Here is a 22,561-nt window from a genome sequence, read left to right as displayed (position 1 = left end):
CTCTCACATCGTCAGGACAACAAGTGCAGCAGAAGAGGAAGAAGAAGGACATCACCAAGGTCAAATGCTTCAACTGTGGGGAACTGGGACATTATGCCACTGAGTGCCCTCAGAAGAAGGGCAAGGGGGAAGCTTCTGAATCGAAGTCTTCTCCAGCGAAAGTTGAAAACAAAGGCGAGGATGACGATTATGCCATGAGTTCTCATGCACCTCTAGAGAAGAGGTGGGGCGACATGGAGTTGTAGTCGAGAGGACTACATGAGGGGCAGGATCCTTGAGGTGCCCAAACTCTTGGATCACATACTGCTACGGGAGCCTTTAATGACAGTAGCAAAGTGACGAGTGTTGGTTGGAGCAAGGTGTGATGGAGCACTAGTGGCATTGCTAGAGTGCCGAAGTCTGAGGAAGCACAGTGGATGTTGTAGCTGTGCGAAAGGCACAGAGCAGTTTGAAGCAGCATAGTGGCAGCAGAGGGTCAGTACAAATTAGCATCAGAGGTAGCTTCAGGATCACGAGGCATCCATACTAACCAGGATGTCAGTTTTTGGGTGAAGTTTCAGTTACTTACTTCTCACTAACTGAGTTACAGTGCAGCAGTTAGCAGTGGCAGTGCTATGGGCAGCGTGATGCAGCATTTTGAGAGGGAGTTGTAGTACAAATGTAGTAGTGGCAGTGGCAGAGTCATGGGCAGCAGTACAGGAAGTAGCGGTGCAGTGGATGAAGGGCAGCAAGCCAAGCATCGACAACACAAAGGACCGATGCAGTGGATCAGTGTAATGCTTCTATGGGGAAGTATTGCTAACGCACATTCCTCGCTAAGAGGGAGTGTTGATTCTGGGTAGCATCAGAGGTGCTCTAGCTCTGAATTTGTGGAGGGGCTAGAACACATGAGATCTCCAGAACCCAGAAATCGTTTGGAGAAATTCCACCTGGATGAGGAGTTATTAAAATAATTAATATTTTTAATGGGTTCCTAAGTCTAAACTTAGGAAAATAAAAATATTAATGTGTATTAATAAAAATATGGGTGAGAAGGTTCTAAGTGACGAGGATCAATCCTGTTTTAATCTTAGCCGTTGATTACAGATAAGATCACGATTGTTGATTTATCAACAGGAAAAGTATAAGAGGAGGCTTGAGGGTCAGTTGGAGACACACCAAGAGATCAAAGAGTTCGATTTTTTTGGGGCGTGGTTTACTGAGAAAATCGAGCTAAGTGATCTGAGTTGCAGTGAGGGTTAGTTCGGTAGAGGGACTTCAGTCCAAGGTCGAGGATACATAGCATAGAGGCAAAGTAGCAGCAAGAGAGACAACGCAGCTCTAGAGAGGGTGATGTAGAAGCTAGTGGGGCTGACGAAGAAACTAGAGGAGCTGACGCAGAAGCTAGAGAGGCTGCAGTAGTTCCCTAGAGGCAGTGTTGGGGTTTTCTATGGGGCAGAGAGAGTAGCAATTCAGCATATCGACTACTGAGCAAGGGAGGCTCACTGGGAGGGTGACGCAACTCCTAGAGGAGGTGACGCAGTTCCAGCACAATGCTTGGAGCAGCCATCATTGCCCAGCACTGGGAACAACAATTGTCATCTGTGGGGTTTGATCATCCAGTTGCTGGAATTGTCAAAATATCTGTCTCCAGATAGAGGTACTTCTGCCAGGTTTATTCTCTGTTGGGTGAGCCAGATTTGGCACCCTAGTTGTATTCAGAAATCTGCTTAATAATACAAACCCTCTATATGCTGCACCAGTTTTCCTGAATTGGGTTTTTTCCGGGGACTATTGTCCAAAAATAACGGTGTCCCTTGTGTGAATATCTCAATTTATTTTAGTTCATGATCTGTATATATGCATACGCTACATTAGTGTTTTCATCGTTGTTTAAGTAATTAAATAACTTGTTGAATGTAAAGAACAAGTAGGAGATTGCAGTAGGATTTATGATGTGTAGATTCAGAAATTCTCACACAGGAGTGTGAGGCGTGCAAGAGGAACAAGGATGAGTTGACTCATCCTATTGGGTTACTACAGTCACTCCCCATTTCTGAGGGTAAATGGGAGAACATCTTGATGGACTTCATCACAAGACTTCCCATGGCGCAGGGTCGTGACTGCATATACATGGTGGTGGACAGATTGACGAAGTATGCCCATTTGTTTGCTATCCCCGCTAGGTACTCTGCTTCGCAAGTTGCAGAGCTATTTTTCAGGGAGGTCTTCTGGTTGCATGATCTTCCCAAGACCATAGTCAGTGACAGGGTCAGTGATTTCATGGGGGTGTTTTGGCAGGAGCTCTTCATGTTGGTGGGAACTGAGCTCACTCCTAGTACCAGCTACCACCCTCAGATGGATGGGAGACCGAGATAGTCAACAAGTGGCTAGAGGGATACTTGCAGAACTACGTGACATGGCAACATCGAGCTTGGATGAGGTGATTGCACCTGGGGGAGTATTGCTAAAATACTACCTACCATATGTCCATTGATATGTCACTTTTTCGTGCTTTATATGGGTATGATGCTTTATCTTTTGCTGAACTTATTTTCGGAGACAGCAGGGCCCTAAGGGCCAAGGATCGGATTTAGGAGAGCCAAGACATCCTTAAGGCTCTCAAAGACAACCTACAGACCACCCAAACTTAATAGAAAATATATGTAGACAAACATAGGGTCAGGAGGCACTTTGAGGTTGAGACTTGGTCTTTCTGCGCCTCCAACCATATAGACCATCCATGCTGAAGCAGAAGGGGGCCGAGAAGCTACAATCACATTTCTATGGGCCATACAGGGTGATCAGGCGGATTGGAAAGGTGGCATATGAGCTAAAGCTTCCGCTTGGAAGCAAAGTACACAACATCTTCCATGTCTCATGCCTCAAGAAGGTATTGGGGCAACATGTGACAGCAACTACTGAACTACCCCCGTTGGATGATGAGGGGCATTTGGTACTTGAGCCGAAGGCCACTTTTGAGACAAGGGAGAGGAGATTGAGGAATAGGATTATCAAGGAGTATTTGGCGCAATGGAAGAATATGCTAGATGAGGATGCCACATGGGAGGGTGAACATATTCTACAACACCCAGAATTACAGTTGCTTGGGGACAAGCAACATTTGGGAGGGAAAGGCTGTGATATCCCCTCTACTTAAAATTGCCAAGCAGCTACACCAATTTTGCAATTTTGCCTAAGTATATTAAATTTTGGCTCACAACTTAGGAAAAGTGGGTAAAGCCAAAGAAGATTTAATTTTTGGTAAAGAAGGGACCCCACTATAGAGAAAAAGGGAAAATTGTGGAGCTAGTGGAAGGTGGGGGCCACTCCATGAGGGAATACACACCCCTTGGAGAATTCGACTTGGAGAGAGAAGAGGGAAAAAGGAAGTTCGATGGGGTGGAGCCCACAAGGGAAGAAGGGGCAGAAATTACAAATAGGAGGAGAAGCACTCATTTTGGGACTTTTGCTCATTTGACATCTGAACTATTGTTTGCTCAAGCTGCTTAGCTGGGTCAACAGAGTGTTGTTCAGCACACGAGATTTCCAAAGGGAAATCTCAACTCCTTCGGTGGATTTCGAGTGCCACCTTAGGGGAGCCTTTGCTACACATATGAGGTTGTACCAGAGGGATTCTATAGGGGATTTCGAGTTATTCTGGAGTAGAAACAAGTACTTCCTGGGAGAGCTAGTTTGGGAGAAACAAGTTTGTTGGGATTTTCGGGAGAGCATTGGACCACCTTTTGCTGAAGATTTGGAGTGTTGGTTCAACACAATTCTGTGGAGCTTTTGTTGTAGCATCATCACCATCGTCGAGGCTGTGTGGGCCTGCGCAGAGGCTATTTATGGGCCACGCGTGGGAGTTGGGTGGATGGACATTTGGGGCTGAATTGGAGTTGGGATTTTTGGGGGCATCAGGAGGGGATTTTTGCTAGCATTTATCATCATTTTGATGGGGTTGAAGGGTAACATTTCCAAGTGGGTTGAATTACCCAGCTATTGGAGGAGTACATGGAAATTGGGGGAAAATTTGGAGGTTAGAACTAGGCCAAACCCTTTCTGGGTTTTGGTGGATTATTTGAGGAGAGACCGAGGTTAATTTCTCGGAATTTTATGAGCACCGAAGGAGGGCCAAACAACAAATTGTTATCATCAAGTAGTGCATTTTTCCAAGGCTAGCGTAGAGCATTGAGGGGAATATCTTTCTAGCATCCGGGCACTTGCTTTCTACACCTGGGACTTGTTTAGCTCACCTTTGGCAAGCCCAGGTGCATGCACTTCATACTTATATTGTACCCCATCTGATTTATAATGAAAATGGGTCAGCTTGGCGCAGTTTTTGGAGTATTTCTGGGTGTTTAATTTTATGTGTGAATTTTGTGTTGCATGTACTTTGAATGCTTTGCTTGTCACTATTAATTTTCCCTTAGGGATATTACATAACTGCTTGTGAAATTAGTTGGCTTCTTATTAATTTTTAATCCGATTATTTTATCAAACAATTACCATAACATGAACATGAAGATTACATAAACAAAAAACATAAGATATAGGCTCCAAGCCAAGGCGAAACTCCTCCAAAGGAAAAACCAGAAAACTCTTTTCTTATAGAATCAGATCAAATGAGATATCCAAGAGCCAAAACTTCACCCTCTAGATGCCAAGTCAGACCCTCCTCTAGCACAACAAATCCGTCATCAATCAATCACCAACAAGAAATCTAACAAAGGTAGAACTTCCAAAACTTTAAGCTCAAGAAGAAACTCCTTCCTCATACTTCAGCCCTCCTCTTCTTTCTATCCTTTCTGTGATATTTCAGATCAAAATCATCCCAAGTATGTATGTCCAAATGAGCTCCATCTTCCCTCTATTTATACAATCTAGAGTGGTGTGACTAGACATGTCCATTGGGGCAGGTAGGTCAACTTGGCAGCTAGAGGGGTTCATGACCCAAAAATACATATTTAAAAATTATCTTTCCTTTTTCTTTACAATAAGGTCCAAATAGGACTTTGACACTTTTGACTCAGCATGAAGAACATGCTTGTCTAGAAAAATAATAATAATAATATATTTTCTTTTCTTTTCTTTTGCATTTTACATAAAAAACATAATAGTAAAAATTATGAAGACCTAAACTAGTTACATTGTCCAACAACAATAAGCCATGCGGCCAAATATTCTTAGGTGGCTGACATCTAGCTTCATTCCTGTAAATGCTTCCTCGGGTGTCATCTTTCCCAACGCCTTATGTGGCACCTTGTTTTGAATATACACGACAGTACTGCATGCCTCTGCCCTTAAGTATCTTGGCATATCCTGGTCATACAACATGGCCTTCACTACCTCTGATATGGCACGATTCTTTCTCTTAGCAACCCCATTTTGCTGTGGGTTTTAAGGAACCGTCCATTCCCTCTTGATGTCCTCCCTATTATAGAACTCCTGGAAGGCTTTTCCTGTGTATTCGCCTCAATTATTTGACTGAATAACCTTTATCTTCCTGCCTATCAAATTCTCCACGGGAGCGTTGAACTCTTGCAAGCGACTGAATACCTAATCCTTTGTCTTCAAGAAGTAAATCCAGGTCTTTTGGGAGGAATCATCGATAAAGGTAACGAAATATCTGTACCCTCTGAGAGATTGTGTCAACATCAGAACACATATATTAAAATGAATCAAATCAAGTGCATCTTCAGACCTATTGTCACTTCTTTGAAAGGTTTCCTTAACAAAATTCCCCAACACACATCCCTTACATACATCGGCATGCTTCATGCTCACCTATGGAACACCTGTCACTATCTCCCTGAGCAACTTAAGTGCCCTGTGGTGGGTATGGCCCATCCTTCTTTGCCAAAGCTCTCCCTGATCTCTCGGATCGTTACATCCATTTGCAACCTATAAAGTCTGCCACTCCTAACTCCAATTACAATGGGTGACTTCAACTCCAGGCGCTTAATCAACACTTGTTTCCCTCTAAAGAGTACATTGTACCCCTTATCCTAAAGAACAAAAACAAAAATGAAATTCATTCACATTCCTGGCACATGCAACATCTTTTGGATTGGAATGGGCTTGCTAGACCTCTCTGAAATAGGATTGTCCCCCTCCAAACTGGAGTACACTTGGACTTATTGCCCATTTCAATCCGAAATCCTGGTTCCTTCTCCTTGCAGTTGGATAAGTAGTCTCTAACTCCTATCATATGGCATGACACCCCACTATCTATGTACCAAACACCCGGTGAGGCTAAGTTAGTCAGGAAAGCTATGAGTGCAAAATCTTGTTCCATCCAGCTGGAAAGTTCATCTCCATTCCCTGAAGCTATCGTATTCTTTTTTCCCTTCTTGTCACCTTTCTTCCATTGCAGGCAATTGTTGACATAGTGGTCAATTTCATCACAACCATAGCACTTGACCTTGGTTGGTCCTTCTTGTCCCCCTTGGAGTTGGACCCTTTGTTGGATCCCTTCTTTGATTTTTTCTTCCCTGCAAGAGCCACACTTCCCTATTCTCCCTCACCCTTTTGGCTGTTTCTACTGGTGTCATTGATGAGACTCCTCCTAAGCTCTTCCTGGGTAAAATATGACCATAGTCCTTCCCAACTCAGAAGATCCTGTCTTCCTATAATAACCTGGATGAAGACATCCCACTTCTTAGTAAACCCGATGAGGGATGTCCTCACAAGCTCATTGTCCTCAATTTTCTCACCAACACCTGCCAATTCTTCCTTGACATGTTTCAGTTTGGTAAGGTAAGGCACAATGCTTTCACCCTTGTTCTGTTTTGTGGATTGAAGCTTCTCCCTCAAGATCAACTTCATGTTTACACTGGAATCTTGATAGAGTTTACAAACTGCATCCCACATCTTCTTCCCTATATCTTCTTCTGCTATATCAGGCACAATGTGATCCTTCACCTAATCTTGAATAATGCATCTGGTTTTGGCATCTTCCTTCTTGTAGCTAAGGAGATGTGTTGCATCTGCTAGCACGACTACAACACCGGTTGCATACTACTTTAGCCCATTCTCCTCCAAGATTAATAGGATTCTGGATTTCCATATGCCAAAGTTAGATGCTCCCTCTAATCTGTCCTGATCTCGTAAACCAATTGAAGCCATTTCTCTGAAACTCTCGAAATAAAAGAAGCAACCTCCAAGTAAATCTAGAACAGATCGATTTGGGTTTTAGAAACCCTCAATTTCCTCTCCTACACCCTGCGTTGAGCTTCTCAAATAACCTTTTGCGCTTCAAATATGCTCTAATACCGTGTGAAGATTCTGAGATCTAACTTTGATCTAGAACTTATTGTAGTTATCTAGTGATTATTCAACCTATCCTTTTAAATATTATTTGTCTTAGCAAAAATATTTACTACAAATACTGAATAAAAACACTACGACAATATTCACCAATTAAAAATTCATAGGAACTTAGAAAACTGCACATCTAAAAATGGCCATCGATATTTTTGGGCAAATGTCCCTAGAAAAACCCTAATGTGGGGAAAACTTCTGCAGATGAGGGTTTTGTTATCTCTTCAACAATTCTGTAATTGATAGATATTATAATTGCTTGTCGTTGAATGGTAAAGCTCCAACAAAAATCAATCGTCACTTTTGCAAGTTAATTTGGCCCTCTGGAAGCAACTCGACCCTCCTGTATGGCACACTCTTGGCCCAAAAATGTGGCCTGGAGGAATTTGGTCTCCAATGGCAACTCGCACTACTGGAGAAAAATCTTGGCCTCCACTAGCAAATTGGCCTCTTCTGGCAATTCATCCTTTCTCCTACAAATCAACTTCCTCTTGGAGCACACAACCCTCACTATAAAACTCGGCCTCCTACAAAATAATTTGGCCCTTGCAAAAACTCCCTCTGAAACTCAAAAGCTGGAAGAATAAACTTTGGTAAATACTTCTGGCTCAATCAATGTTGAAACCCTCATTGGTGTCAAACCCCACGCTACCACCGTGCCTCTATTCATTTGTTGATCTCTAAGATTCCCATCGATTTCCTCTTATAATCTCTCGTTGAGAATTCAATGGCCAAGATCTAATCCCGGTCGATGGATAAGATCATCTTGACTCTATCAAGTAACTTCTCTAGAAGTCACTAGAGAGAAATCGACTTGTCTCAATTAATATTGATTAATTAACTTGTTTCCTAAGTTTTTTTTTTTTTTTTTTTTTTTTTTTTCCGTGTGGTTCACGGGGCACCAGAGGTGGGCCGCTACATCCACGTAGAGAAGCGGGGCAACTCCCCGAAGGGAACTGCCGTTCGGCCGTTTCAGACCTGACCCCGAGGAGGTTTGATCCCGTGACCTCTCAAACCGGGAGAGTACTATCAACGGGAACTCAACCATTTGAGCTAACCCTCGGGGCTACTTGTTTCCTAAGTTAGTCTTAGGAAAATTATTAAAAATTGGTCAATAATCTAACTAAGACATTTTCCATTAGAAAGTTTTCCTGGGCTTGGAGATATTTTATTCTCGTGTGCTCTTAGCCTCAATGACACCTCCTGAGACTAGAACCCCTATCTGAGCTACAAAATATAAAAATTATCAAGTGGTTGAGCTTAAAACTCTATATATTGGAGGCTCCTCTCATTTGTAATGGTTGTTTAGTGAGATAATATTAAAGCATTACTTTTTCTTGGAGAAAATACTGTGTGGAGATAATTTCTTTTATGTCATGTGAGGCCATTGTGTGAGAATTTGATTGTCGATAGGATCTTTTTGCAAGTATAAGGATTGAACAGAGGCCATGTAATCAAGAAAATGACTTCAATTGGTAGAATAAGTAGGTGTAAATTTTCTTCCTTTATATCGACCCACACGTGTGGGAATTTATAGCATTATTTTATTGTTTTGAGTTATAACGCTGGCTTGTAACCTCTTGTCTTGTCCAACACTCAAAGTCAAACTTGTTTTAGGGCTTGAAGGCTTAATTATTTGTAAAAGTGAAGGGATAGACCTTCATATAAATAGGGGGTCCCTCCACTTCTTCTTTTCATCATCACACATGTGAATTCAGCCTCCTTAGAGAGAGTGTGAATTGCCCTTGTCTAATTCACTACTTGGCAAAAGGTGATTTTTATGGAGCATCTTTATATTGGAGATTGATTTTTGCATTAGAGACATCCTTTTGGGATTGAAAGAAGAGTTTCTTGGTAGAATTTGTAAGTTTATTGCTGATTTTTCTATATTTTGCATGTGAATGAATTGATGCTAGGGTTTCTAAACGTTCCAGGACTAAATGCATCTTGTTTATTGCAAATCTTGGTGAAATTTTGCACGTTAAAATTATTCTTCCTTGAAACCTATGGAACAATTCCTAGGGCACATATTCTATATTCAATTTCTCCACTCCCCCAAAAAAAGATAGCTAGGGTTTTACAAGAGCAAAAATAATTTTTCCTGTTACTCCAATCAGTTTTCATCTTCTTTAAAAACTTTCCCTAAAAATCCAAGAGCCCAAGTAGGATTAGGCATTGGCTAAGTTTGTGTTGATTAAAAAAACCTATCAAAACCTAAATGTTTACCTTTTCTCATCTCTCCTAGGCTCTTTAAGGCAAGCCAATAGGTATTTTGAGATTGAGGGAATGTTTGTGGATGAAATTCCATGGTTTGCATTCATAAACCTTTTAAACACATTATCTAGCATTAATTGTGGTAAAAACCTCCCTAATTAGGGCCAATGTCATCTTTTTCAAGCTCTTTTGTGCCACTAAAAGCCTAGTCCCTAGCCAAGCTTCAAGTTGTGGCCTAACTAAGGGTTCCCCTTATTCCTTTGTTGAGTTAATTTATTGAGGGGATCGTTTCTTTGACATCGACATGTCTAGATACTCCTTATCATTGTATATCTATAAACCCTAATTTGTAGTAGTCCTTGGCTAGTCTAGGGTTTGTATACATGTTCCCTTATAAAGAACATTTAAGCTTATCTTTCCCTACTCCATTTGTATCACCTTGAGCCCTTTAAAAATAATAACCTTATAGGTGAATATAAGGAAGCCTCCCTTGTGGTGAAATTCCACTAAACAACAAGAGAAAGATTGTTGAGGTGACAATGGAAATCCTTCCTCATTGTCGCTGTAGGGTCTAGCCCTTGCCTTGTGAGTCCCTTCACAAGCCATGCCAGATTTTGTGACAATAGTCCCTAATGATTATTGATCTCACTTTATCTTTAGAGGTTTATGCCAGGTAGTGTTATCACAACAGTAAAACCCCTTGAGGGATGGGCTTGACTTTCTTTAGCACCACTCCAGGCCATTGTACCTTGTTCCGAGCAGTTTTTGACCTTTATGATGGAGCATGGTCCCTCAAGAGATGAGAGTTTGACTATGAGATGATTTCACATGGTAATTGACCCCCATATGCAACACCAAAAGCTGAAATGTTGAGCTAACAAGCTTGGGCATTAGGCCAGTTGATGATGTGCCCAGATGGACCCAGGACGCCCCTAGGCTGGTCTTGACATTGTTGATGGACATTGCTTGTTCCAGAGCCCAGATGATGGTTGGTTATCATTGAGATGACTTGTTATCTCCACCTTTCCTTGTTATCCAATTGTTGTTCTATGCATGTTTCAGCCATAAAACTCCATTGTAAACCCTATATCCTTTATATCTAATTGAAGGTATTAATCCTTTGTTGATCTATCATTATAAGACCTTTTCTTCCAGCTGTTATATGACATCACATATCCTATCATTGGAAATCTGCAAAACCCTCACTTATAACAGCCCTATAATTGACTTAATTGATCTAGGGATAGAGTGTTTGAACTTTGGTAAAGATTACATAGGCCAGCTAGGCTCTGCTGGTACTACATGCCAATCTTTAGACCTCATCCATCACCTTGAGCCATTCTTATTGAATATCCTTTAGGTGATTCTTTTAGGGAAGCATCCCTTGTGGTTGAACACCACTAAATGGCTAGAGAAAGGCTGTTGATGTGTCTTTGGTAGCTGATCTCTGCCTTGAGGTGTAGATCTGCCTAGTGAGGCTTTGCACTAGGCCCTGCTAGATTTTCTAGCAACAAGGCCTTGTGCATTGGGATCTATGAAGTGCCTCAAGAAACATGAATTTTATTGGGAACTGTGAGACTACCATGTGGAGAAATGAATATGTTGCACCACAACCAAGGAGATGCATGCAGACTCTATGACACATGACCATGTGGGAAAGACATAGGTGCACTTAAAACATGGACACAAAAAGGCCTACATAATGCGATCACCCCCACAAAAGCAATGTCTTCATAAACCATGTATCCCAATAGATCCATCTCAAGAAATTGAAATTCACAAAAGAAATTGAGAGTGGAGCTTAAACGGACCAGGCATGGCTGACCACAAAAGGCCTAGGACACCATATACATAATAATCACATGGTCTACAAGGCTTTGGGACTTGGATCTTATTCATCTTACAATGGTGTTGTCCATGAAAAAACATAGGGTACCTCCCAGGAGGTAACAAAGATTTGACACAACAATGAGATGGAGATTATGTAGATGTGGTTGCAGGAAATTGCAGATTGGATGCTGACAAGTGATGATCTGATGCAGGGAATTGAAAACCTATTGTTAGGAATTGTAGATCTGATGCCCAAAATTGCAGTTTTGATGCTGAAATCACATTATAATACCACATTCAAATCTAATGCAGACAATCCCATATCTGATGTCAGAAATTACAAATTTGATGCTGCAAATTGCATACCTGGGTCCTGATCCTAGAAATTGCAGATCTGATGTTGGAAATATTTTATGCACATAGTGGAAAATCTGATGCCATCAATTGAAATAATGATGCTATAAATTGAAAATCTGATGCTTGAAATTGTCGTTTTGATGATGGGAATTCAGAAAAGAGCAGAAAATAGATGGAAGAACTCAAATGACTGGGGTTAGCTGCATGCCGGCAACCTTAAAAAAGGAGAAGGTTTTGATGCATTGTAGATCACTCGAGCACTTGCAAATGAGAGTCCAAGGAGAATTTTGGGGAAGGGAAATCCCTGATGTGACGAAAACTATAGATCTCTAAAAGCCATAATTTTCAGGCTTTGGTACCAATTGATATAAACACAAAAGAACAAGATGAATACTTAGAAATAAAAAACCCAAGATAGAAAGAAGATTACCGTAATATACAGATATCATACAGCCTTCATTGTATTATCTATTTATAGATCTACATAATTTTTGGAGAGTGATCAACTTTGATCCAGTGGTCCTAGGGTGACAATAAAATATGCATATTTAGGTGGGTGATCAAGTGTGCCCAAACCCCCTGTGAGTTACGGACAATGAAATAGGAAAATAAAAATGAAGATTGTAATTTACAATTATAATACTCTAAAAGTCCACTAAGAGCTTAGGGACCTTGCCTTGTGAAAACTATGGCTTTTTCCTCACTTAGCTCGAAAGAAATAGTTTCTTGCTTACCCAAATGGAAAATTGAGTTGCCATACTTGATTGATATGAATCTAAAATAATCTCTCCATATCAGTTCAAACGAAATCCTGCGTTGACAGAAACAGAGGAAACATGTATAAGCACAAAAGACTTGTAAGTGTAAATACTAAATTCTCGCTTTTTTGAGGCATCTCACCAGATACCTTCATTTACTCATGGTAATGCTGCCATATGCTTAACATGAGAGAAACTTTTAGAGGTATATAAATTTCTACATGAATTGTACAAATATAGAAGCCAAGCATAATCATGAGCATTAAGTATTCTTTTGGCTCCAATACCCATCACTACCATGAATTACATAATATGAAGTTTGAACTATAATTAATTTTGTTATTCAAGATTTCAAATAAACCAACTAAATCTCAAACTCAAAGAAAGGAGAAAGGAAAGAAATATCTAACCAATACGTAGAAGCATTTGCAACTCTTTCACTTTCATAACGTTTAACCTGTAGAATTTAGGCAAGATCATAAAATTAAGCAAGTAAAAATATATTGAATATCAATCAAATATGAAAACGTTCAACCCTCTAGAATTTTCATGTGTGAACATACTACCTCTTCATGGATATATCGTGGAGATAGACTCCCAAATGCAAGCCACGGGGAGAATTTTGTTGAGTAGTCTGGACCTAACATTCCATTTCTGGTCTCTTTATAGTGTCGTAGCAAGTCCTGAAAGTTGCAATCAACCAAGAAGACATAAGAATTGAAAATGTTTAACCAATTATTAAATTTCATTTATCTTATGTGCATAAAGTGGCACCTTATTAATACCATTAAACTACAATTGAGAATCCACTCATTATCTAAAGTTTACAGGAATTCACATGGATATTTTCATCCAAATCTATTGATGTAAATGTTGTAAGTGGGGACATCCATTGCATATGAAGTACTGGACAGTGGGGGGAAACACCCCAACTATGACATTTCAAAATAGTGCTTTGTTGATGTGTACAAGAATGCCCTCTACAATCAAAGACATTGGGGATTTTGTCAACCCCTTCACCAATTGATAGGGAATATCCTACTACTTATCAAAATTTCAAGTTAAATAACAAAAGGAAAAAAATTTAACTTCCAATGGTAACTCAAACTGACCTATAAATACTTACCCTCTACCAATATCCCTACGAACATAAACCCATTTGCATTTGGAGAGGTCATCTTGGAGCTAAAAGGGTGCAACTTTGAACTACAAGTCTTAACTTTGTTTCCACTAAGCATGTATTATGAAGGAGAATGCAGTGATAGTGATACTAAGGTGGAAACCATGAAGCTTGTTACCCATCCATATACATAGGTAACTATAGGATAATTTTTTCTCATGTGATACAAATTTCCAACCAGCATCCACACATATTCTTCACTTCTCCACAATGCATATGGTCGATGGTGCCTTCGATGCTTATCTCAACTCTTATTTAGGTCAGACTTTTATGGTGCCACATACATATGAGGTACATTATTTCCATTCTTCATAATGAGTGCTATTTTCATATATAGGGGTCATCCTAGTGATCATTGGGAGATTTGTTGGATGGATAAAGACAATATTTATTTTATCTTTTTACCTAGTTTTCAATTCAATCAAGGGTCATCAACCTCTTCTAGTAAAGTGTGGTGTTTCTTGCAGCTGTTCATAATACTAGGGAGTTCTTGAAAAGGGTTATCATGTCCATATCCCCACCATACATGACAATATCCATTTTTTCCAGATACTCTTATTCATGGTTGAATTGTATATGTCACCATCAAAGGTCCACCTTTCAATAGTCACATGAGAAGGAGCTAGCAAGCTCAAGGCTGATGCTAATAAAAGAAATTTAAGAGCAATTATGAAAGGTTAAAATGCAAAAGAATATGAGAAGGGATCATTGAGGCAAAAAAGCCAAGGAAAAATGAGCAATGGCCCGTCATCTGGGGCCATCACCCCTAGTCCTATGGATTGAATGCATCCACCAATAGAAAGGACTAATGAAGTATCTTGACGTCCCATGCAATGATTTGCGTATGAATAGTGGACCAAGGGTTGTGGGGGAGTGCCCCCCCCGAACGTCCTCCGCTCAAGGGTGGTTTGGGAATGACATTAGGAGTGCGCTCCCTTAAAAAAATTTGCTCCTTGATTTTTCAGGAGCAGACAAGGAAGCAACCGCTCCCTGACCACTCTCGTTCACTCTCAGAGCGAATTTTTTTAGGAGGGAGCAACTGTTCCCCCCTAAAAAAATTCGCTCCCCGCAGGCGAAAATGACGCAACCACGTTGGGGAGTTTTTGGAGGAAGGGGAGGGGCAAAAGAAATAAAAGGCCCTCCTCCCCTCCCATAATTCACCATTTGCATATGAGAGCAAGGAGAGGGCTTTTGGAATTGGAGCAAGAGTTGAGGAGGAAGATTGAGAGGGTTGCTTAGGCACTTGAGGAGCTTGCAAGGGAGATTCGAGCTTGGGATTGTGAAAATTCCTGAATCTAACACATCAGAAACCCCTACTGCAATTACTGGTTTACAATCTCCTACTTCTTCTTTACATTCACAAGTTATTTAATTGCATAAACATCTAAGTAAGCATTATTGCATTCTTCACAAATATACAAATCATACACTGCAATAAACAGAGATAATAACACAAGGGACACTGTTATTTTTGGACAATCGTCCCCGGAAAAACCCAATTAGGGAAAATCGGTGCAACATATAGAGGGTTTGTATTATTAAGCAAATTCTGAATACAACTAGGGTGCCAGAAATGGCTCACCCAACAGAGAATTTCCTCGGCAGTAGTACCTCTATCAAGAAACAAATATTCCGGCAAATCAGCAACCGGATGATCAAACCCCACAGCAGCTCCGGTTGTTCCTTATGCTGGACAGCAAAAGCTGCTCCAAGCACTGCTCTGGAACTGCGTCACTCCTCCAGGAGCTGCGTCACCCTCTTGTTGATTTGGGGTAGCATCAGATGTGCTCTAGCCATGAAAATTGGTGGAGAGGCTAAAGCACATGATATCTCCAAGACTCAGAAATTGTTTGGATAGATTGTACCCAGTTTGGAAGATATTAAAATACTTAATATTTTTAATGGAGTTCCTAAGTCTAAACTTAGGAAAAATAAAATATTAATGGGTATTAATATAAAACTAGGTTAGAAGGTTCCAAAAGTCATGGATCAAGCCAAATCTAATCTTAGCCCTTGATTAGAGATTTAATCTCGGACGTTGAAGGACCAACGAGAAAAGTATAAGAAGAGGCTTGAGGGTCAGTTGGAGAACACACCAGAGTGATCAGTCATTCTATTCTCTAGAGCGGGGCTTGCTAAGAGAGATAGAATCAGTGATCAGCAGCAAGGGGCAGTGAATACATAACAGAGAGGCAGAGTTGGTACCAGAGAGAGCGCAGAGCCCTGAGAGGTTAACGCAAAGGTAGCTGGGTGCTATACAGAGGCAACCAGGAGCTGCGCAGAGCTAGGAGAGGCCAGCATGTGAAATGCAGAAGGTCTAGGGGATGACACAAAAGCTCCAGAAGCTGACGCAGAGGCTAGCAGAGGTGACCCAGGGCCAATAGGTAGCACTGGAAGGATTTCGTGGGACAGACTAGGTGCTAGTGAGCCGGGTAGGATGAGGCAGTCCCTATTAGAGTGACACAGAGCAGTGGGAGCTGCGATTGTTGCTGTGGGATCATTCACCCGGTGATTATTCAGCCGAAATATCTGTCTCCGAGGAAAGGTACTACTACCACGGGCATTCTCTGTTGGGTAAGCCATTTCTGGCACCCTAGTTGTATTCTAAAAACTGCATAATAATAAAACCCTCTGAATAGCTGCACCGATTTTCCCGCATTGGGTTTTTACGGGGACATTGGTCCAAAAATAACGGTGTCACTTGTGTGCTTGTTTTTTTTAGTTGATGATCTATAGATGTTGATACTGTACTTGTGTTTATTTTCAATATTTACATGGTAAATAACTTGTTAAATAATTAAACAAGTAGGAAGAAATAAACCAGATAGTACAGGAAGAGTTTCTAACAGGTTAAACTTAGAAATTCCAACACCTCTCCCGGCTCAAAATCTACTGATCTGCTCCTAGTCTGCCCCACAAAATCTCCCCAGCGCTGCCTCTGAGGCCCAGGGTCAACCTCTACGGCTTCTACGTCAGCCCTCTGTGTCCTCTGCGTCAACCCTTCTAGGGCCTGCATTGTCTCTCCTGGCACTGAGTTGCCTCTTTGCTATGTATTCTTCAGCCTCAGATGAAAATCCCTTGTTGAACTGCCCCTCACTGCAACTCTAATCACTAACTCGATTTCCTCAGCAAACCTCGCCCCAGAAAATTGAATTCTTTGATCACTTGGTGTATCTCCAACTGACCCGCAAGCCTCCTCTTATACTTTTCCTGTTGACGAATCAACAACTGAGATTAAGTCCTTAATCAACGGCTAAGATTAGAACCAGCTTGATCCTCATCACTTAGAACTTTCTCACCCATATTTTATTAATACACATTAATATTTTTATTTTCCTAAGTTTAGACTTAGGAACCCATTAAAAATATTAATTATTTTAATATCTCCTCATCTGGGTGGAGTTTCGCCAAACGATTTCTGGGTCTTGGAGATCTCATGTGCCTTAGCCTCTCCACCAATTTTCAAGGCTAGAGCACATCCGATGCTATCCAAAATCAACACTCCCTCTTAGCGAGGAATGTACTCTAGCAATGCTTCATCATAGAAGCATCACACTGATCCTCTGCATCGGTCCTCTGTGTTGATGCTTGGCCTGCTGCCCCACATCCACTGCATTGTTGCTTCCTGTACTGCTGCCCATGACACTGCCACTACCACTGCTACATCTGTATTGCAGTTCCCTCTCAACATGCTACATCATGTTGCCCATAGCACCACCACTGCTAACTGCTGCACTGCAACTCAGTTACTGGGAAGTAAGTAACTGAGTTCACCCAAACACTGACATACTAATCAGTCTGGAAGCCTCGTGATGCTGAAGCTACCTCTGTTGCTATCCTATGCTCCCTCTGTTGCCATTGCGCTGTTGCAACCTCTTTTGTGCCTCTCGCACTGTTGCAACTTGCACTGCGTTGCTACAGACTTCTGTACCCTAGCACTGCCTTGCCGCTCCATCACACCTTGCTCCACCCAACACCTATCATCATGCTACTGTCTTTAAGGGCTCCCATAGCCGTATGTGATCTAAGAGTTTGGGCACCTCAAGGATCTTGCCCCCCTTCTATAGTCCTCTTGACTATAGCTCCAAGTCTTCCCACCTCTTCTCTAGAGGTGCATGAGCACTCATGGCACAATCATCATCAGTCTTGACATCCTTCTCCTCCTTTGTTGAAGCAACCTTTGATTCGGAAGCTTCTCCCTTACCTTTCTTCCTGGGCACTGAGAAGCATAATGTCCCAACTCCCCACAGTTGAAGCACTTGACCTTGGAGATGTCTTTCTTCTTCCTCTTCTATAGCCCCTGCTCTCCCGCTGATGCGACAGTTGCATCCTCCTCCTCCTCCTTCCTGATTTGAACTCCTTTACCGCTACTCCCTGCCTTGGTCAATTTCCTGAACTCTTCCTATCGAAGAGTTGCCCACATCTCCTCCCAACTGTGGAGAGTTGCTCTAGCCAAAATGCTTTGGACAAAAGTCTCCCACTCCTCGAAGACTGCGTTTAGGGCAGTCCTAACCATGAACTCTGGATCCAGTGTTGACCTCACGGAAGTAAGCTGGCCGTGAATCCCTTGCAACCTGAGAAGGAAGGGATCTATCTCCTCTCCTTTCTGCATCTGATACTATCTCAACTGATTTTATAATAGCACGAAAGAGCCCTGATACAAGGTGGTCAAGGTTATTGAAATTTCTAAGTCTAACACATTAGAAATCCCTAGTGCATTCTCTGGTTTATTTCACCTACTTGTTTATTCCTTAACAAGTTATTTATACATATAAATACTGAAAATAAACACAAATGAAGCCTTAACTCATATACAGATCAGCAACTGAAATACTAGACAAACACACAAGGGACACCGTTATTTTTGGACAATCGTCCCCGGAAAAACCCAATACAGGAAAACCGGTGCAACAATTCTGAGGGTTTTATTATTATGCAGATTTCTTGAGTACAACTAGGGTGCCAAACTGGCTCACCCAACAGATATTTTTACACGACAGTAATACCTCTTCTCAGAGACAGATATTCAGCAAGTCTGCCCCACGAAAATCCTTCTGGCACTTCTCCAAGGCTCTGTGTTAGCCCTGCTAGCCTCAGCGTAGCTCTAGAACCCTCTGCGTCAGCCTTCTGCTTCTTTGCGTCAGCTCTCTGGCCTTCTGCGTCACCCACGCAGGCCCCTCAGCCTCTGCACAGTCTCTAGCTACCTCTATGTGGCTCCTACTACTTCTGCATCACTTTGGCTGCCTCTACGTCAGCCTCTCTGGTCACTGCGTGACCCTTAGGGACTATCTCTGCCTCTCTGCTATGTATTCACTGCCCCTCGCTGCAACAGATCACTTGTTCGAATTTTCTCAGCAACCTCTTTCCAGAAAATCGAACTGGCTGATCAATCTTGGTGCATCTCCAATTGACCCTCAAGCCTCCTCTTATACTTTTCCTGTTGAAGAATCAACGACCAAGATTAAGTCTCTAATCAACGGCTAAGATTAGATTTGACTTGATCCATGTCATTTAGAACGTTCTCACCCAATTTTATATTAATACCCAGTAATATTTTAATTTTCCTAAGTTTAGACTTAGGAACCCCATTAAAAATACAAATTATTTTAATATCTCTCTAACAAGGTGGAATTTCCCCAAACCATTTCTGGGTCTTGGAGATCTCATGTGCTTTAGCCTCTCCACCAATTTTCATGGCTAGAGCACATTCGATGCTACCACAAATCAACACTCCCTCTTAGCGAGGAATGTGCTCTAGTAATGCTCCACCACTGAACATCACATTGATCCTTCCGCACCGGTACCTGTGCTAATGTTGGGCCTACTGCCCTACATCCACTGCACTGTTGCCCATGGCTCTGCCACTGCCACTGCTACATCTGTACTGCAACTCCCTCTCAACATGCTACATCATGCTGCCCATAGCACTGCCACTGCTAACTGTTGCACTGCAACTCAGTTATCGAGAAGTAAGTAACTAATCTACCCAACTACTGACATCCTTGTCAGTCCGGAAGCCTCCTGATGCTAAAGCTACCTCTGCTACTATCCTATGCTCCCTCTGCTGCCTCTACGCTGCTGCAAACACCTTTGTGCCTCTCACACTACTACAACCTCCTTTGTGCCTCTCGCACTGCTACAACCCCCACTGTACTGCTACAGACCTCTGCACTTTAGCACTGCCATGTTGCTCCATCGCATCTTGCTTCTACCGACATCCATCATCCTGCTACTATCATTCGGGGCTCCCGTAGCTGGATATGATCCCAGAGTTTGGGCACCTCAAGGATCCTACCCCTCATCTTCTGTAGTCCTCCTGACTACAGTTCGATGTCACCCCACCGCTTCTCTAGAGGTGCATGACCACTCTTGGCACGGTCGTCAACAGTCTCGACTTCTTTCTCCGCCTTAGCCGGAGCTACCTTGGAGTCAGAAGTCTCTCCCTTATTCTTCTTCATGGGACATTGGGTTGCATAATGACCCAAATCCCCACAATGGAAGCACTTCATCTTGGATATGTCCTTCTTCCTCTTCCCCTGCTGTCTCGCAGATGCTAGAGCCACATCCTCCTCTTCCTCTTTCTTGATTCGACCCCCTTTGCTGTACTCCCTACCTTGGTCAACCATCTAATCTCTTCTTAGAGAAGAGTTGCCCACATCTCTTCCCATCCTGGAAGATTAGCTCTTCCCAAAATTCTTTGGACAAATGTCTCGCAATCCTTGGAGACTGCATTGAGGGCAGTCCTCACCATGAACTCATGATCCGGCATGGCCCCTATGGAAGTAAGTTGGTCCCGAATCTCTTGCAATCTGAGGAGGTATAGATATATCTGCTCCCCCTTCTGCATCTGATACGACCGCAACTGATTCTCTAATAGCATCTTTTGATGCACGGAAGTGCCTTGACACGATGTCGTCAAAATATCCCACATCTCCTTTGCTGTGTTCTTTTTGGCAATATGTGGTACGACATGATCCTTAACCCCATCAAGGATTATGCACTTTGCCCTCGCCATTGCATCCTCATACTTCTCATTATCAACTGCGGCGATTAGGATAGCCACGGTTCTCAAGGCAAAGCCCTTGATGCAATGTCTATCCAGGACAAACAGGCTCCTGGCCTTCCAGATAACAAAGTTGGAAGCCCCGTTCAGCTTGTCCTGATCCCTCAATCTGTTTATTGCCATCTCCACTCCTCTTCTGGACTCCCTCTGAGATTCGACTTCCCTCCTGGAAATCTCCCTCTAAGTCCTAATTTCCTTGTTGGAAATCTTCCCGCCAACTTTCGAACCCCTCCTCTCCAATCCTCTTTGCAATTGCAACTCGAATCTGGATTTCTTAGCTAGAAATCTGTCAAGACAACGACTCCCTCTACCTTGGTTCTGTCCCTTTAGGTACTGTTCTGCTCCAACAGAAACAACACCCTACCAGCTCCACAATCTGCCCACAGCTCCCTAGATCCCGACAACTAAAGAAACTGAGCCTTTCAACTCCATGCAATCCCGGCAAAAGTTGAATCACTCCTCTGGCCAACTGCGTCAAGCCTACCTGGCTGAGTAGGATGACATGGCTCTTCATGAGTCTCTTCTGCCTCTCTTTGCCTCTGCGTTGGCCCTCTTTCTGGCTCGAAATGATGACGCAGGCCCTCTGCGTCACTCCTTCTCTACTGCCTTCTGCTTAGGAGTAGCTCTGTCTCTCGAGACAGCTGCTACTGCTGCAAATGTCTGATATTGTTGGTGTCTTCAGTCCTCCTGTGATCTACAACGCTCTAATACCATGTTGAAATTTCTAAGTCTGACATGTTAGAAATCCCTACTGCATTATCTGGTTTATTTCACCTACTTGTTTATTCCTTAACAAGTTATTTATGCATATAAATATCGAAAATAAACACAAACGTAACCTTAACTCATATACAGATCAACAACTGAAATACTAGACAAACACACAAGGGACACCATTATTTTTGGACAATCGTTCCCGGAAAAACCCAATGCGGGAAAACCGATGCAATAGTTTTGAGGGTTTTAATATTATGCAGATTTCTTGAGTACAACCAAACTGGCTCACCCAACAGAGATTTTTACATGACAGTAATACTTCTTCTCGGAGATAGATACTCAGCAAGTCTGCCCCATGAAAATCCTTCCGGCGCTTCGCCAAGGCTCTACGTCAACCCTGCTAGCCTCAGCGTAGCTCTAGAACCCTCTGCGTCAACCTTCTACTTCTTTGTGTCAGCTCTCTGGCCTTTTGTGTCACCCACGCAGGCCCCTCAGCCTTTGTGCAGTCTCTAGCTGCCTCTGCGTGGCTCTTGTTGCCACTGCGTAGCTTTAGCTGCCTCTACATCGACCTCTCTGGTCACTGCGCTGACCCTTAGGCACTATCTCTGCCTCCCTGCTATGTACTCACTGCCCCTTGCTTCAACAGATCACTTGTTCAAATTTTCTCAGCAAACCCCGCTCCAGAAAATCAAACTGACAGATCAATCTTGGTGTATCTCCAACTGACCCTCAAGCCTCCTCTTATACTTTTCCTATTGAGTCTTCAATGGCCGAGATTAAGTCTCTAATCAACAGCTAAGATTAGATTTGGCTTGATCCATGTCATTTAGAACATTCTCACCCAGTTTTATATTAATACCCATTAACATTTTAATTTTCCTAAGTTTAGACTTAGGAACCCCATTAAAAATATTAATTATTTTAATATCTATCTAACCAGGTGGAATTTCCCCAAACCATTTCTGGGTCTTGGAGATCTCATGTGCTTTAGCCTCCACCAATTTTCATGGCTAGAGCACATCTGATTCTACCACAAATCAACAAAGGTCTCCCACATCTCCCTTGTTGTGTTCTTCTCAGCAATGTATGGTACGACATGATCTTTGACCTCGTCTAAGATCATGCACTTGGACTTAGCCT

At 42.3% G+C, this 22,561-nt stretch overlaps 1 protein-coding gene across 2 annotated transcripts in view; it reads right to left on the bottom strand.

Moving 5' to 3' along the window:
- CRY3 (cryptochrome 3) overlaps window positions 1-22,561 on the bottom strand; it is a 371,088-nt gene that overhangs the window by 139,775 nt on the left and 208,752 nt on the right. For both annotated transcript variants that reach the window (XM_089438102.1, XM_089438101.1), the window contains exons 6-8: window positions 13,028-13,144; window positions 12,872-12,918; window positions 12,438-12,514 (exon numbers count right to left, since the gene is read on the bottom strand). In XM_089438102.1, coding sequence (XP_089294228.1) covers window positions 12,438-12,514; window positions 12,872-12,918; window positions 13,028-13,144 — 241 coding nt within the window. The remainder of the gene's footprint in view (window positions 1-12,437; window positions 12,515-12,871; window positions 12,919-13,027; window positions 13,145-22,561) is intronic.

This window comes from Pinus tabuliformis, chromosome 9, assembly GCF_031772625.1.
Source record: "Pinus tabuliformis cultivar Carrire ecotype Pingquan chromosome 9, CPIR1, whole genome shotgun sequence".
In the NCBI taxonomy this organism is placed as follows: domain Eukaryota; kingdom Viridiplantae; phylum Streptophyta; class Pinopsida; order Pinales; family Pinaceae; genus Pinus; species Pinus tabuliformis.
This window is presented reverse-complemented; position numbering and strand designations above follow the sequence as displayed.